We start from the raw sequence: 16,362 nt of genomic DNA, 5'->3' as shown, positions 1-16,362 counted from the left end.
CGTCGGTTTGCACATCCACTATGGCTGTTTTCCAAATCTGTTTCGGATCACCTGGCTTATTGGAGTTTAAATTTATTGTGAGTAAAGTCAAATTTGAATCTAACTCGATTTAGAATTAAAATGGCAACTTAATTCATATCTGGTTCGAATCTTATTGGTTCCTCAAGTCTATTTGAACATGGAATACCCTTCGACTTAACATCCGATGAGCACACACTGATGAAATTAATATAACCGAAGCAAGATTATTTAAGCCAAAACAGAACAGCCAAAAAGGGGCCTTGTAGAGAGAAAAAAAATTCAACAGTTATTATATGTGACCAGACACAAATCTTCGAGTATAGATTGTACACAGATTAATATAACCAAAGCAATATTATTTAAGCCTCCCATCCTCTTAAGACGGTGGAGCGCGCAACTCGACTAATCCCCAATGTGAAGGCGCCCATCCGGAGGTTGCAATCATGCGTTCGACACATGTTTTTGATGCTATGAAAAGCTCTTGTCATGTATTTCTTCAACTCCTCATTCACCTTCTCTTCGTTCCACATAAACGCCTGCATGTTCTGCAAATTCAAACACCAAAAATGAGAATTTGTATCGATACATATACGAAAAGAACCAAAATGTTAAGTGTTTTTTAATCAGATTAATACCTGAACCCACTCAAAGTAGCTAACAGTCACACCTCCAGCATTTGCATACATATCAGGAAGAACTATAACTCCCTTCTTTGACAGAATCTACAGAAATAAAACATATATAGAAGTAAATAAAATATCTAATAAATTTGCATAATTTATATGTAAACGGTACCTCGTCTGCTTCAGGATCAGTAGGGTGATTTGCTGCTTCTATGATGAATTTGGCTTTAACGTCTCTTGCATTTTCTCTTCAGTCGACGATTTAAAGAAAAACAAAACAAAATCCGAATTAGAAGAATGAAAATCATAGAACTGGCGAATCAAATATTAAAGAATTCGTATCAAATTCGAAGTCTGAAATCACCGGTTTTAACCTTAAAAGTCAACTTATCCACTTTTAGAAAATGGAAATGTATCTGTTATGTTGATCTCAAATGTCAACATTAGAAGTTCTCATTTGACATTGGCGTTTATCATAATAAATGTTTCCAAGATAAGACTTTTATGTTTTGCAGTTACACCAACTGTTTTCTAGGCACATCTCTAAAATGTTTATATGTAACTTGAAATAAATCTACAAAAACAGGTATTGGATGGTAATTTAAAAAAAACATGGCAATACCTGTTGAGAACACCTCCTAGGGCGCATGGTACAAGTACATCACATTCATGAACAAGCAATGCAGGTATATCAATACCATTTGGGTTCTTTATCGCTCCGGTAACATCACTCACTGCAACAATCTTACCACCCTTTTCATGAATCAGCCTAGCCACCCAAGATCCCACATTGCCAAACCCCTAAAAAGTCAACTCTGTGAATACAATAAATGTTGGGAAATATAAAGCCAATTGTCAAACCATACCTTAATAACAAAAGTCAAACCGTTGATTGACTTCCCATGTTCGCCAAGTAACGCTTCTGTGGCATAAACAACACCACGACCCGTTGAAGCCTCCCTTCCCAGTGATCCACCAAGATCCTAGCAATCAACGAGATGCTATTATAATGAAGACAGTTCAATATAGTTATTACATGCTCTATATCGATATCATAAATGCTTACTAATGGCTTTCCAGTCACAATAGCCGGCGAGTAACCATGGAATTTTGAGTACTCGTCCAAAATCCAAGCCATCGTCTGTCAATATAAATCAGACTTGCATATAACGTACAAAATTCTTTAATATATTATATAAGAAGAATCATAAATATGATCAACAGTACAAACCTGGCCAGAGCGTTTATTGTGTGTGTGAAAATGACAGAAGCAGAGGATTTGGGAATGTGTAATGCGTTGCGAACGACGTCAATGTCCCGTCATCCTTCAGAATCGGCGGTATGATTCAAGCTTGTTAATTAGTGTATATTTAGGGACGGTTGAATTGGAATCGGCGGAGGCATATTTGCGGTTGGCCTTGAGATTTAACAGTGTTTTACGGCGTCGTTGATTGAAATCAAATTGATGGGGATAAGATTATTGCTATTTTTTTATTATAGTTTTTCTTTATTTTGTTAGTTATTTTTTTAAAGAAGGTACAAAGTTATTTTGTGAATTCGTTAATTGACAATTTTAAACAATTTATTGGCTTAAAATAAATGTTTTTATTTACTTATTATTCTAATTGTTTTCACTTAGATTGCCGATACAATAGTTTCTCAAGCAATCATGAACCAACTATACATAGATTTACAACTTTTTTTTATAATTCATTAAGGTACTATGTACAGTAAAATTATGCCTCTAAGAGCATTCTCATCCGGATCTCAATCATCATCTTTATAATTACACTATAAAACACTACATTTTTCTTTCATGTTCAATTAAATAATCATTACTTTATACATGTTCAATTAAAAGCATAACTTGAATTCCATCGCACAATCTTGTCACTAATTCATGGATCAAAGAACACAGCTTCCAATAAAATGTCAAATTAAAGGAAAAATTCCCAAAATAGTTCAAAAGTGGACAGAGAAATACAAAATAGTCCAAAAGTTTGTAAAATTCCCATTTTGTAAAATGGTCCAAAAGTTTGTAAAATTCTATATATGAGTATTTTATTCTTTTTAATTTGAGTATGGCATTGTTGCACTTTTATCATTTTAAAAACTTAATGTGTTACGTGGTTACCATTAAGGACCAACAAACAAGTAGGGCGAATTTGGCTGTTTGGATCATGGGTCTAAAAGGTTATGGTTGGAATGGGTCGAGACAAAAAAGGTTAACTTGGTTTGGGTCCGGCCCGCATTACAAGCATACTATAGCCGGGTTACGCGTAACTTTTGTGAAGTCACGCACTTACTGAAACAATAATACTGGTTACGCGTTCGATGTCATGTTTGCATACATATCCCATTGTATCGTGGACACCTAACTAGTATAGATAAAGAATCGTTATAAAAAAACTATATTTACGTGTTTTTACGTTTTGGGAACCCTCCGATTGCATTTTCATTATTAACAAGTATTTGTAGGTGTGGATCTAGGGGGTGTCCGGGGTTACCCTCAACTTTCACAGTGAAATGCAAAATGTTTGTTTAATCCATATTTTTTGTGTTCAAATACTCATGCGTATAAAATAAGGACACTCTTAGGACCATAATTTATTTTGGGATACCTTTGAATTTTACTTCTGGATTCGTCATTAAGTATTTGTTATCGTGCGTTGCGGCGGGGATGTGGTTGCAACTGAAAGTCGATCGGTATCGATTCGATTTGTTACAATAACGACATACGCTATAGCAATCGATGCGTGTGACATGTCTAGTTTATCAGTTCAAGAATATTATAACGATAAATAGGGTTCGCATTTAAAATACAAACTCTCCGGCCAATGCTATGATCTCGTTGCTGGAAAATGAATATTAATTACTTTTTGGTATATGAATATCGTTCTTTTTCCCAATCATCTCTAGTACAAATGATTAAAGGATACACCAAATGATCTCGTTGCTAAATTTATTGTTCAATTTTGATGATCATGATTGGTTAATGTTGACATATTGTGTCATGTACAAATGGCTTTTTGATGGCTATGTAAATATAAATTGTTGTATTATATATTGATTAACATATTATGTATTTGTTCTACTTTTTCAACATTTTATGTAAATATAAATTCGTTTTTAAGTCATTCGACAAGTGTACATATGCTCATTGAGTAAAACTTTGAATTCTTGTCAAAAGGTTATTATTATTATTATTGTTATTATTATTATTATTATTACTACTACTAGACGAGTGTCCGCGCGATGCAGGAGTGTTTAAACGCGAACCCTATTAATCACGTAACAGTTATGAGTGTTCATGGTTCGGTTTAAAACCTTGAACCGGTCATCGGTTTGGTTTCACCGCTGAGTTTTTTACTTTCAGTCGGTTGTTTTTTACTTTCTTTATCATTTCAAGTTTCATATTTTGACTTAGTTGGAATTGATGATACGGTTAAATTAATAATCATTTAAACAACTTTATTATCAAAGCTTAAACTGTTAAACCAAACCAACCCAGAACCGGACCGTTATTAACAGTTTGGTTTCAATTTTCAATGGTTTGTTTTGGTTTTGGATGAAAAAAGATGGGTACTAACGGTTGGACTCACAAGCTTATAACTTAAAAACAATCCAAACCGGCATTGAACATCCCTACGTAACATATTAACTTTTTTAATGAAAAAATTTTAACAATATTATACTCAAATTAAAAAGAATAAAATACTCGTTTTTATGGTGCAATATTTTTACAAAAATATTAACGTATGAAAAACTTATTGTCGTTTAAAAATCGTGGGTGAGAAATTGGTTTAAAATTGAAACTAAAAAAAGAATATGGTTAAAGATGAGGGGGCAAACTTGTAAGTTGATGATTTGTGTTTAAAAGACATGCATACCCCTAATTACACATGTACTTTATGTATTAAAACTCTTAAAATCAAGTGTCTTAATTTGCCCTTGTTTAATTTATTATATATAGTATAGATTATTATTATTATTATTATTTATTATTTTTTTTTACGGTTCCAGCGCAACACATGGCTCAACATGTGTGCACGGTTAACATTTTCACGTATGTTTTTTTTATATTCTTTAACGGTTATGTCGCAATGCACGGGTCTTAAATTATCATCTATTGGTGTGTTTTCTCTTGAGAGTGGAATAGCGATTATTGAATGGGTTAGTGGACCGTCAGTGAGTGATCTGAATTGACCGTTAAAAAAATGGTAAATCAACCTTTGGGTGGGCCCGCCAGGATCTGTGTTAAAGTCTCGATAGTACTGGCTTTCAATAAAGCCCAAGATTTGAAATTTGGTACGAAGAGGCTTCTAATTAGGCCAAACAATTCTTTAACGGACACAATCCTTAATTTACTAATTTAGTCATAAACTAAGTGTAATGTTAAAATACAACGTATAACAATAATGAGAAATGTGAGACGGAATCTAATTCATTAATTTTGTATTTGGATGGTGAATATTACTTTAAGAATAAAAATTGATGAAAATGACATGAAGGTAATACCCACTTATGATAACTTTCTCTTTTTACATACAAGACATATGTCAATTTCTCCATCATTTTAAAACGTATATAATTATTTAATACGACATTTTTAATTTTTTGTTTTAGCATAAAAACAAGCATTTTTTATCTTTAATATGAATTTTATATTGTTATATAGAAATAAAAAAAGTTAGTGGATTTTTTTATATTGTGTTATTTGGTTGTCCATTGTATTTTTAATTGAGTTTTTCTATGCAATGTGTTATAGATTTTGGTCATTGTGTTTTTCAGTTGATACTCATATTAAAGATAAAATTAAAACAAAGATTACATCATAGTGTCTTTTTGTTCGTCATTGTGTCTTAGCTCAACATTTGTCTTTCTACTTATCATTGTGTTTTAGTCATTGTGTTCAACATTCACTTAAGTTGAGAAATTAGTATTATGTTCATTGTGTATTACGTTCAAGTTATTGTGCAATATGTAGATTTCATAGTGTTTTATATTGGGAAAATTACCAAAATAGGCATGTTTGACCAAGAATTTACTAAAATAGACATGCCTATTTTAGCCTACATCTCTCCAATCATTGTTTTTTAGACCAATAAACAGCTGACACGTCATCGAAGCAGCCGCCTTAGCCGCCACTTTATAGGCACGAAATTGTATGAAAAGTAAACGGGTCCCACCTTTAGCCAATAAAAATTCGACACGTGTCAAAGGCGGCTAAACTTAGCCTACATCTATGGATATTTAGCCGGCATCTCTGACTCTTAGCCGGCTTCGGGATACCTGTCTATTTACTTAGCCGGCTCCAAATATTCCTTCTTAACCGACTCCAACTCGGCTTGTAGGCTAAGGCTTCATTTAGCCGCCTTCTTTTTTTCATTTAGCCGTCTAATTTTAGCCGCCAAAATTAAATATTTTACCAACTTTACCAACTTTATTAAATATTTAGCCGGCTTCACTTAGCCGTCTTCTTAGCCGGTGTAAATTTAGCCCCCAAAATTAAATATTTTCCTACCTTACCAAGTCTATTAAATATTTAGCCGGCTTCACTTAGCCGTCTTCTTAGCCGTTGTAATTTTAGCTGCCAAAATTGAATATTTTACCAACTTTACCAACTCCATACCAAATTCGCCCGATGTTAGTCAAACTGAAAGTTTATTTTGGGGCTTTGTTGGTCAACCTTCGCTACTGGAGGAGGTCTGGACGGGAAGAAAAACTTTTTGGGTTTGATAGTTCTGGCAAATATGTGCAGCCCAACCACACTTTTCAGGCGGAAAATTTGGGGGTATTTGCTTGTATGTTAATGAAACATTTATGTTTTGAAAAACAACTTAATTTTAAAGAAGATTTTAAGGAGAAAATGCTTAAATACCGAAGGTTTATGGCAGAAACAATTTACATTTGGCATTGTCGGCCGACCATCGAGTAGATTGTAATCGTTATTTAATATGCTTTGTTATTATTATGTTTCTTAATTTTTATTATTAATGAATATTTCCGTGTATTACTTTTTTGTTAGTATCTACATACATAAAAATAATTTTAATAAGTTAATTTATTCATAAAAAAAGCCCGACTAAGTAAAGCATACAATCTGATCTAAGTAAACGACGACGTTAACAAACATATTTTTTTTTTAAAATGAGGATCTTTTGATAAGAAGGTAAAAAAGTTTGGTAGGATGAAGATGGTTTTATAAGATGGAGTGGAGATGGTTGTATAGTTTTATAAAAATGGTTGGTGAAAAATTAAATTTGGGTAGGTAAATGTATTTATTTCTAATGGCTAAGAAAAAAAATTGACGGCTAAGCGAAACCGGCTAAATAATTAATTGAGTGGGTAAAAATATTTAATTTTGGGGGCTAAATTTACACCGGCTAAGTAAAGCCGGCTAAATATTTAATAGAGTTGGTAAAGTTGGTAAAATATTTAATTTTGTCGGCTAAAATTAGACGGCTAAATGAAAAAAAGAAGGCGGCAAAGTGAAGCCATAGCCTACAAGCCGAGTTGGAGCCGGCTAAGAAGGAATATTTGGAGCCGGCTACGTAAATAGACACGTATCCCGAAGCCGGCTAAGAGTCAGAGATGCCGGCTAAATAACCATAGATGTAGGCTAAGTTTAGCCGTCTTTGACACGTGTCGAATTTTTATTGGCTAAAGATGGGTTCCGTTTACTTTTCATACAATTCTGTGCCCATAAAGTGGCGGCTAAGGCTTGGCCGCCTTAGCCGGCTTCGATGATGTGTTAGTTGTTTATTGGTCTAAAAACCAATGATTGGAGAGATGTAGGCTAAAATAGACATGTCTATTTTGGTAAATTCTTGATCAAACATGCCTATATTGGTAATTTTCCCGTTTTATATTTCAGGCCATTGTGCTATATGTGTATTTATCATTGTGTCTTACATTCAAGGCCATTGTGTTATACGCATTCATTATTGTTTTTTACATTTTAAGTTATTGTGTAATATGTATCATCATTGTGTGTTATGTATTAGATAATTTGTTGGCATTTTTCATTAAATATACATATTATTTCCCAACGGTGTTACTAGTATTTAAAAAAAACACGATGATCAGTTGAAAGACACAATGTCGAAAAAAACAAATTGACAAAAAAAAGACACAATAGTAAGCAAAAAGACACCTTGACGTATTTTTTTTTCTAGTTTTATATAACAAAATCATACTCATATTAAAGATAAAAAAACGCTTGTTATTATGGTGAATTTTATTTTTAAAAAAATATCATATAAAAAGGTCATAGACGTTAAAAATGATGAGGAATTAATTAACATGTGACTTGCACGCGGAGAGAGAAAATGTGTTCTATTAATTTTATACCATTTTTCCTTTGGTAGTTACTTGACACATGTCAACTAATTATGGTTTATCACAGTTCTCATTTTTGTTGGTATTTGCAGAATAACTCAATCTATTTTAACAATATATATCTAAAATTTATATCTATATTTATATTATATATGAAACATGAGTGAGAAACCTCTTAATTTAAAAGGTATCAAACTTGTTGTTTTAATTACAAACAATAATGCATAAAATTAAAATAATTTTGCCTTTTATCAAATTCATGTACGGTTGATTTTAATCTATTAATAAATAATTACAAGTTTGGTCATTTAACTTTAATAACATTTTGTTAATTTATAGAATAGTTACATATATACACCTTATTATAAACCGACTACCCCACGACGTTTAAACGTTTATTAATTTTTCACACGTTAATATATTTTTAAAAACTTTATAGTACTAGGGGTGTACACGGACCGAACCGGAACGGACGAAAGCATGTCCGTGTCCGTCCGTTAAGCTTTTGACGGACAAACGGACTGTTCACGAACACTCCACCGAACGAATATTAATGTCTGTGTCCGTCCATTAAGAAATTGAGTTTGTCCATGTCCGTCTGTTAATATTGTAAACGGACGTTAACGGACAATAATGGACAAACGGACACTACTGTTTATTAATGGACAATCTATACTCGAAGATTCGTGTCTCGTCACATATAATAAGCAGTGTTGAAATTTTTATATTTCTTCAATCCATTAACGGGCGTTACGTGAAGAAAAAATATGTAGTTTCTATAAATCCAAAATGTCGTTGTTCAATAAATACAGAATGACATTTGTTCAAAGGTATTTGGATAGTTTTTCTTTTTGAATGTCAAATAAACTAAGGGTTTAGCATGTTACATGAAGAAATAATTTAAACTAACAATTTAACGTGTTACATGGAGAAATGCCACGACTCCCACCGACATAGTCACATAGTCATGATCATTGTTTCTCTTTTAAGTTCATTTCTTGCTGACATCACATATATATATATATATATATATATAGAGGGGATGGTTATTTTGAGAACCATGATGAGTTTTAAGAACTTTAAGAACTCAATTTTGAGCCACAAATTTAATAAAATGATATGATATATGTGACTGAGATTAAATTTAATTAAAAAATTAAGCAGGAGAGAGAATAAGTAATTTTGATAATTACACAAGTTTAAACGTTAGTTACACATGTGTAAAAAGTCGATTCGTTGTGTAAAAAAATACCGTAATTTTTTGTACATCACTTACACTTGCGTATTACACATGTGTAAAAAAATTTCGAAAAAAAAAATTGTTACGTTGAGTTCGAAAAAAATTGTTGCGTATGAAAACATTAGGTAGTAAGCTAAATTTCCCATTGTAAACACAGGCATGGTTGAGAGAGCTACCCATGGATACTTTAGTTATTGCACAAATTTTTACATATTGCGCCTAAGCAACACATGAGCCCTTTCTGAAACTTTTTGCACCTTACAGATTTGACTACCTAGACTTCAACACATACACCAAAACTAAGATATATAAAGAATAACAAAACAAACGGACGCTTTAATAATGCATATATCACATGCACAACTATGAAAAGCGTAACTTTTCTTTTATTGTCTGACTTTCTTCAACACTACTATGAATGAATTAGTGATTTTTTTTGTTTAGCTAATGTGAAAGATTATCCTTAAATTTCTAGTTCCTGCAATGTGATCAGTTTATTGATGTGAAAGTCTTCTTGGTTTTCTCAGTCATCACAAGTACTTTGACTTGTTCCGAGACTCGCAGGGAAAACGACATAATTTGAGCTTTTATTACTTAATTGACATAATTAAGGTTTTTGGTTGTAGCTGTGGATGAGAATGCTAATAGCTTTCTGTCGTATTTCAAGTTTTATTTCTCGAGAGAGAATCACTTTGAATTAGTATATTATAGAGGTAGGGTACCAAAAAGACCCAAATACCCTTAAGTATTACCCGTGGGTCACTAAGGAACCTCTCATATATCACCCGCGGGACATTCGGATCACCCGCATATCATGGGAAAGGAAGAACATCCTCGTACCACGTGCGGAAGCATCCTGGCACCCTCAGAATTCATCCGCAGGACAGGACATCTGTCCGCCAAAATGATCAGAAGGCAATGCCAACGGGACAGCTGTCAACAACCAACTATACTCTAGAAGAGCGTCCACGATTGTCACGTAAAGAGTATGTGACTTGTTCACCAATGAAAGAAGGACACCTGACCAGTTTGTTATAACCATGCACATGGCCAGGGTGCAATTCGTCCTATCATCAGGTGACGCGTGTCCAGGTTGTTATACCCTTGCACATGGGACATATAACTCAACCTATCATAAGAGGACACGCGTCCAGGTAGTTATCAAGATCTTCTAGAAGAGGACAACTGACCCAATCACCTTCCTACCTCCTTCGGCTATAAATACCTTGTCAACCTGCATGAGGTATCCATTCACATTCACTCGCTTGCATTCTGACTACACTTAGTCTACTTTACTTCAGTATTTCTTTCACTACGAACGTTACTGATTCTCATGTCGGAGGGTGGTTACAGGAAGACCCCCCGCCTTGTCCTTCCTGTAACGAGACTCACGGTGTTTGTTTTGCAGGTTCCGGTCATTGGACTTTGGGAAGTTGTACTCGTACTGTGTTAGTAGTTATCGTATTTTACCATGTGGACTCACTGAATCCAGGACCCATAACAGGGGATTGGATCCGTGTTTCTTCATATATGATTGAACTTACAACTCAACTATTTCCAGTTTGATGCAGATATTGGAAATCCGCATTTTGTTAACACATGTCAACTAATTATGGTTTATCACAGTTCTCATTTTTGTTGGTATTTGCAGAATAACTCAATCTATTTTAACAGTATATATCTAAAATTTATATCTATATTTATATTATATATGAAACATGAGTGAGAAACCTCTTAATTTAAAAGGTATCAAACTTGTTGTTTTAATTACAAACAATAATGCATAAAATTAAAATAATTTTGCCTTTTATCAAATTCATGTACGGTTGATTTTAATCTATTAATAAATAATTACAAGTTTGGTCATTTAACTTTAATAACATTTTGTTAATTTATAGAATAGTTACATATATACACCTTATTATAAACCGACTACCCCACGACGTTTAAACGTTTATTAATTTTTCACACGTTAATATATTTTTAAAAACTTTATAGTACTAGGGGTGTACACGGAACGGACGAAAGCATGTCCGTGTCCGTCCGTTAAGCTTTTGACGGACAAACGGACTGTTCACGAACACTCCACCGAACGAATATTAATGTCTGTGTCCGTCCATTAAGAAATTGAGTTTGTCCATGTCCGTCTGTTAATATTGTAAACGGACGTTAACGAACAATAATGGACAAACGGACACTACTGTTTATTAATGGACAAATTAACATGTGAACATTAATGGACAACGAACACAAATGGACAAATATAAATGGTTACATATTAATACCAAAAATAAATCTAAACATACACCTACAAATTTGGAATTACACTGTATAACATACACATATATTTAACGCTAAATATATTAGCATAGAGTAGATCACTATAATATATAAGAAACATCACACATGTGTAGTAATACAAAAGTGTGATTGATAACACCATAAATTCCACATATAAATTGCAATACTAGATAGATCTAAACACTAACGATACCGGACGGACATTGCCGGACGTAACTGGACACGTTACCGGACGTTCACGAACACTATCGAGCGGACTTGGCCCTTGTCCGTGTTCGTCCGTTAATCTTACCGAACAAATTTTTTTGTCCATGTCCGGTTCATTTATTAAACGGACGAACATAAACAAACTTCTTGCCGAACAAACAGACGTCCGGTTCGCTTACGACGGTACGTTATACCATAACAGTGAGTATTTTATTCTCTTTAATTTTAGTATGGCATTGCTATATTTTTTTCATTTTAAAAATTTAATGTGTTACGTGATTACCATTAAGCACCAACAAACAAGTAGGGCGGATTCGGCAGTTCAGATCATGGGTCTAAAAGGTTATGGTTGGAATGAGTAGATACAGAAAAAGGTTAACTTGGTTTGGGTCAGGACGGGTTCAAGTCAAAAGGGGTCAGGTCATAACGGATTTCGGGCTAGAACAATGTCAGGAGAAACGGGTTGCGGGTCAAGACGCGCTCAATGTAGCATTACATGTGCACTAACACCTAACTCTGTGTATACAATCGTTGTGTGACGTGCTTACTAAGATCGGTTAAGCTTCCAATGCCGCATTACGAGCATACTATCGTCGGGTTACGCGTGTACTGTTGTGAAGTCATATGCGGACAGCTAACAAGTATAGATAAAAATACGTCTATTGGAAATGCGTACTCGGATTTATATAATACATTATTTATTAAATATCAAAACAAACAACAATTTAATAGAAGTAATAAATTAATAGAAATTTATGTTGTGTCAAATCTTAACGTGTCGTATCAATTAGTGTACGTAATGTCTATAGTCTGTAGGACGCAAGTCACGTTCATTCAAAGTGTTGATAGGTGGGCCATAGGAAGTAAATGATTGAGCAGTTTACGGAAAAAAGGAACCCGAAATTTAAGGAAAGCTTTATTGAAAGAGAAAAAAAGAGATCCCATAGGCCATATCTAGTCCGTGTAGTACACTCCAGTTGCATTTTCATTAAATATGATAGGAAAAACAAACATGTAATAATTGCTAAATAAATATAGTTCATTAAATATGACGGAATAAAAAATTGGGTTCTAAGTCTTACCTGTAATAAAATAGAGGGTTTAAGGTTGGACATGAGTTTTCTCCCATATGATAGGCTTTCTTCTGAAGGTGAACGAAGATAATTGGATGGGTCAGTGGCCTGTCAATGATCCAAAAAGGATCGTTATAAAAAACTATATTTACGTGTTTTTACGTTATGAGAACGCTCCAGTTGCATTTTCATCATTAACATGTACTTGCAGGGGTGGATCTAGAAGGTGTCTGTGTTGCCCTCAACTTTCAGTGAAATGCAAAATGTTTGTTTTTTCTTTATTTTATGTGTTCAAATACTCCTGAGCAAAAAATAAGGGCACTCTTGTGACCAAAATTTATTTTGAGATACCTTTGAATTTTACTTCTAGATTCGTCACTAAGTATTTGTTCTCGTGTGTTGTGGCGGGGATGTGGTTGCAACTGAAAGTCAGTCGGTATCGATTTGATTTGTTACAATAACAACATACGCTATAGCAATCGATGTGTGTGACATGTCTAGTTTATCATTTCTAGAATATTATAACAATAAATTTAGCATTTATAGCATTTTACCCACGCATTGAAGATAAATATGAAAACTTACGGATGTGTATTTGATCTTATTGTTTTTTTTTTCGAAGTAAAAAGTTTTGTGGTCAAAATTGAAGTTTTAAAAGTTTTGTGGTCAAATCTGAAAGAGAAAAATTATTAATGTTGCAAAGTTAAAAGTAGAAAATACGTATTGGGGTAAAAGTGAAAGTTTTTTATGGTTTTCGGACTGAAATGATATAAAAGTGAAACCACAAGAACGAAAATTGCTAAAAATAACTTTTAGACGGAAATGACGAAATGAGCAAACCACGGGAACAGAAATGACAGTTCTCTCTTAAAGTGCGCATAAAATATTGATGGCCAAAGTTGAAAAAGTAAAACGCCTTTTTATAATATATATTTTGGTTGGGAGTAAAACTTAAATCACAATACATAGATAAAAATAAATCTACTGGAAATGCATACTCGGATGTAATAATGCATTATTCATTAAAGTTTTATAAAACAAAATTACAATTTATTAAATAGTCGTAATAAATAAAAAATATGTTTGGTCAAAATTTTCCCCGTACACCAATAAGCCATGTATCTTGCCAACTGTTTCTCTTAATTTTGTCACTTTGCACCATATGTGTTGGTGATCAAAGCTCAGATCATGTATCGTGTATACCCACGATCGATTGGCACTTAGGATGAGGGGTGTGGGGGGCGCGAGAGGGGGCGCGAGTGGGGGCTCCAGCCAATAATATTGTGACGTGTGGCAGAGAGAGAAACTTGATAAGATGGGTGTTGGAGCCCCCGCTCGCGCCCCTGGCCCTGGTGTGGAGGGGCGCGAGCAGGGGGCGCGAGCGGATTTTTTTTATGAGCCCAACGGCTATATTTAACATTCCCAAGCTCTCTTCACGCTATTCCCAGCCGCGAGGCCTCTTGCGCCTGCCTTGAAAGCCGTGCTCGCGCCCCTCTCGCGCCTCGGTGGTGTGGTGCTCGCGCCCCGGGGCGCGAGCGGATGGGCTCACGCGCCCCCTCTCGCGCTCCACACCCCTCAGCCTTATTGATCTCATGAACAATCTCATTGACCTTCTATCTTCTTGGGTAGGCAAAGACTGTTGCAGTTGGTATGGTGTGGTATGCGAAAATACCACTGGTCACGCACACGAGATTCGTCTTCGTGGACCGGACGGTGGCATTACTTTAATTACTTTATCAAAATTTTAGAGGAACCATAAGTCCATCAGTGATCAAACTGTTACAACTCATGATGAATGAGGAGTTGAAGAAATACATGACAAAAGCTTTTCATAGAGTAAAAAACATGTGTCGAACGCATGATTGTAACTTTCGGATGGGCGCATTCACATTGGGAGTCAGTCGAGTTGCGTGCTCTAATGCGTTAAGAGGATGGGAGGCTTAAATAATTTTCTTTGCTTATATTAATCTGTGTACAATCTATACTCGAAGATTCGTGTCTCGTCACATATAATAAGCAGTGTTGAAGTTTTTATATCTCTTCAATCCATTAACGGGCGTTACGTGAAGAAAAAATATATAGTTTCTATAAATCCAAAATGTCGTTGTTAAATAAATACAGAATGGCATTTGTTCAAAGGTATTTGGATAGTTTTTCTTTTTGAATGTCAAATAAACTAAGGGTTTAGCATGTTACATGAAGAAATAATTTAAACTAACAATTTAACGTGTTACATGGAGAAATGCCACGAATCCCACCGACATAGTCACATAGTCATGATCATTGTTTCTCTTTTAAGTTCATTTCTTGCTGACATCACATATATATATATATATATATATATATATATATATATATATATATAGGGGATGGTTATTTTGAGAACCATGATGAGTTTTAAGAACTTTAAGAACTCAATTTTGAGCCACAAATTTAATAAAATGATATGATATATGTGGCTGAGATTAAATTTAATTAAAAAATTAAGCAGGAGAGAGAATAAGTAATTTTGATAATTACACAAGTTTAAACGTTAGTTACACATGTGTAAAAATTCGATTCGTTGTGTAAAAAAATACCGTAATTTTTTGTACATCACTTACACTTGCGTATTACACATGTTTAAAAAAATTTCGAAAAAAAAATTGTTACGTTGAGTTCGAAAAAAATTGTTGCGTATGAAAACATTAGGTAGTAAGCTAAATTTCCCATTGTAAACACAGGCATGGTTGAGAGAGCTACCCATGGATACTTTAGTTATTGCACATATTTTTACATATTGCGCCTAAGCAACACATGAGCCCTTTCTGAAACTTTTTGCACCTTACAGATTTGACTACCTAGACTTCAACACATACACCAAAACTAAGATATATAAAGAATAACAAAACAAACGGACGCTTTAATAATGCATATATCACATGCACAACTATGAAAAGCGTAACTTTTCTTTTATTGTCTGACTTTCTTCAACACTACTATGAATGAATTAGTGATTTTTTTTGTTTAGCTAATGTGAAAGATTATCCTTAAATTTCTAGTTCCTGCAATGTGATCAGTTTATTGATGTGAAAGTCTTCTTGGTTTTCTCAGTCATCACAAGTACTTTGACTTGTTCCGAGACTCGCAGGGAAAACGACATAATTTGAGCTTTTATTACTTAATTGACATAATTAAGGTTTTTGGTTGTAGCTGTGGATGAGAATGCTAATAGCTTTCTGTCGTATTTCAAGTTTTATTTCTCGAGAGAGAATCACTTTGAATTAGTATATTATAGAGGTAGGGTACCAAAAAGACCCAAATACCCTTAAGTGTTACCCGTGGGTCACTGAGGAACCTCTCATATATCACCCGCGGGACATTCGGATCACCCGCATATCATGGGAAAGGAAGAACATCCTCGTACCACGTGCGGAAGCATCCTGGCACCCTCAGAATTCATCCGCAGGACAGGACATCTGTCCGCCAAAATGATCAGAAGGCAATGCCAACGGGACAGCTATCAACAACCAACTATACTCTAGAAGAGCGTCCACGATTGTCACGTAAAGAGTAT

At 34.3% G+C, this 16,362-nt stretch overlaps 1 protein-coding gene across 1 annotated transcript in view; it reads right to left on the bottom strand.

Annotated features, from left to right (window-relative positions):
* Positions 1 to 380: 380 nt before the first annotated feature.
* The window catches only part of LOC143633302 (glutamate dehydrogenase 2-like), a 168,375-nt gene continuing 152,393 nt past the window's right edge, over positions 381 to 16,362 (bottom strand). Inside the window, exons 2-7 of the mRNA XM_077101627.1 lie at positions 1,711 to 1,875; positions 1,511 to 1,627; positions 1,267 to 1,445; positions 817 to 892; positions 657 to 743; positions 381 to 566 (exon numbers count right to left, since the gene is read on the bottom strand). Of these exons, the coding sequence (XP_076957742.1) occupies positions 381 to 566; positions 657 to 743; positions 817 to 892; positions 1,267 to 1,445; positions 1,511 to 1,627; positions 1,711 to 1,782 (717 nt within the window). The 5' untranslated portion in view covers positions 1,783 to 1,875. The remainder of the gene's footprint in view (positions 567 to 656; positions 744 to 816; positions 893 to 1,266; positions 1,446 to 1,510; positions 1,628 to 1,710; positions 1,876 to 16,362) is intronic.

This window comes from Bidens hawaiensis, unplaced genomic scaffold (assembly GCF_021521415.1).
Source record: "Bidens hawaiensis isolate Kalapana, Puna unplaced genomic scaffold, B.hawaiensis_p1.1 tig00000512_1, whole genome shotgun sequence".
Classification (NCBI taxonomy): Eukaryota; Viridiplantae; Streptophyta; class Magnoliopsida; order Asterales; family Asteraceae; genus Bidens; species Bidens hawaiensis.
The sequence above is the reverse complement of the archived record's forward strand: the minus strand, read 5'-3'. Positions and strand labels throughout refer to the sequence as shown.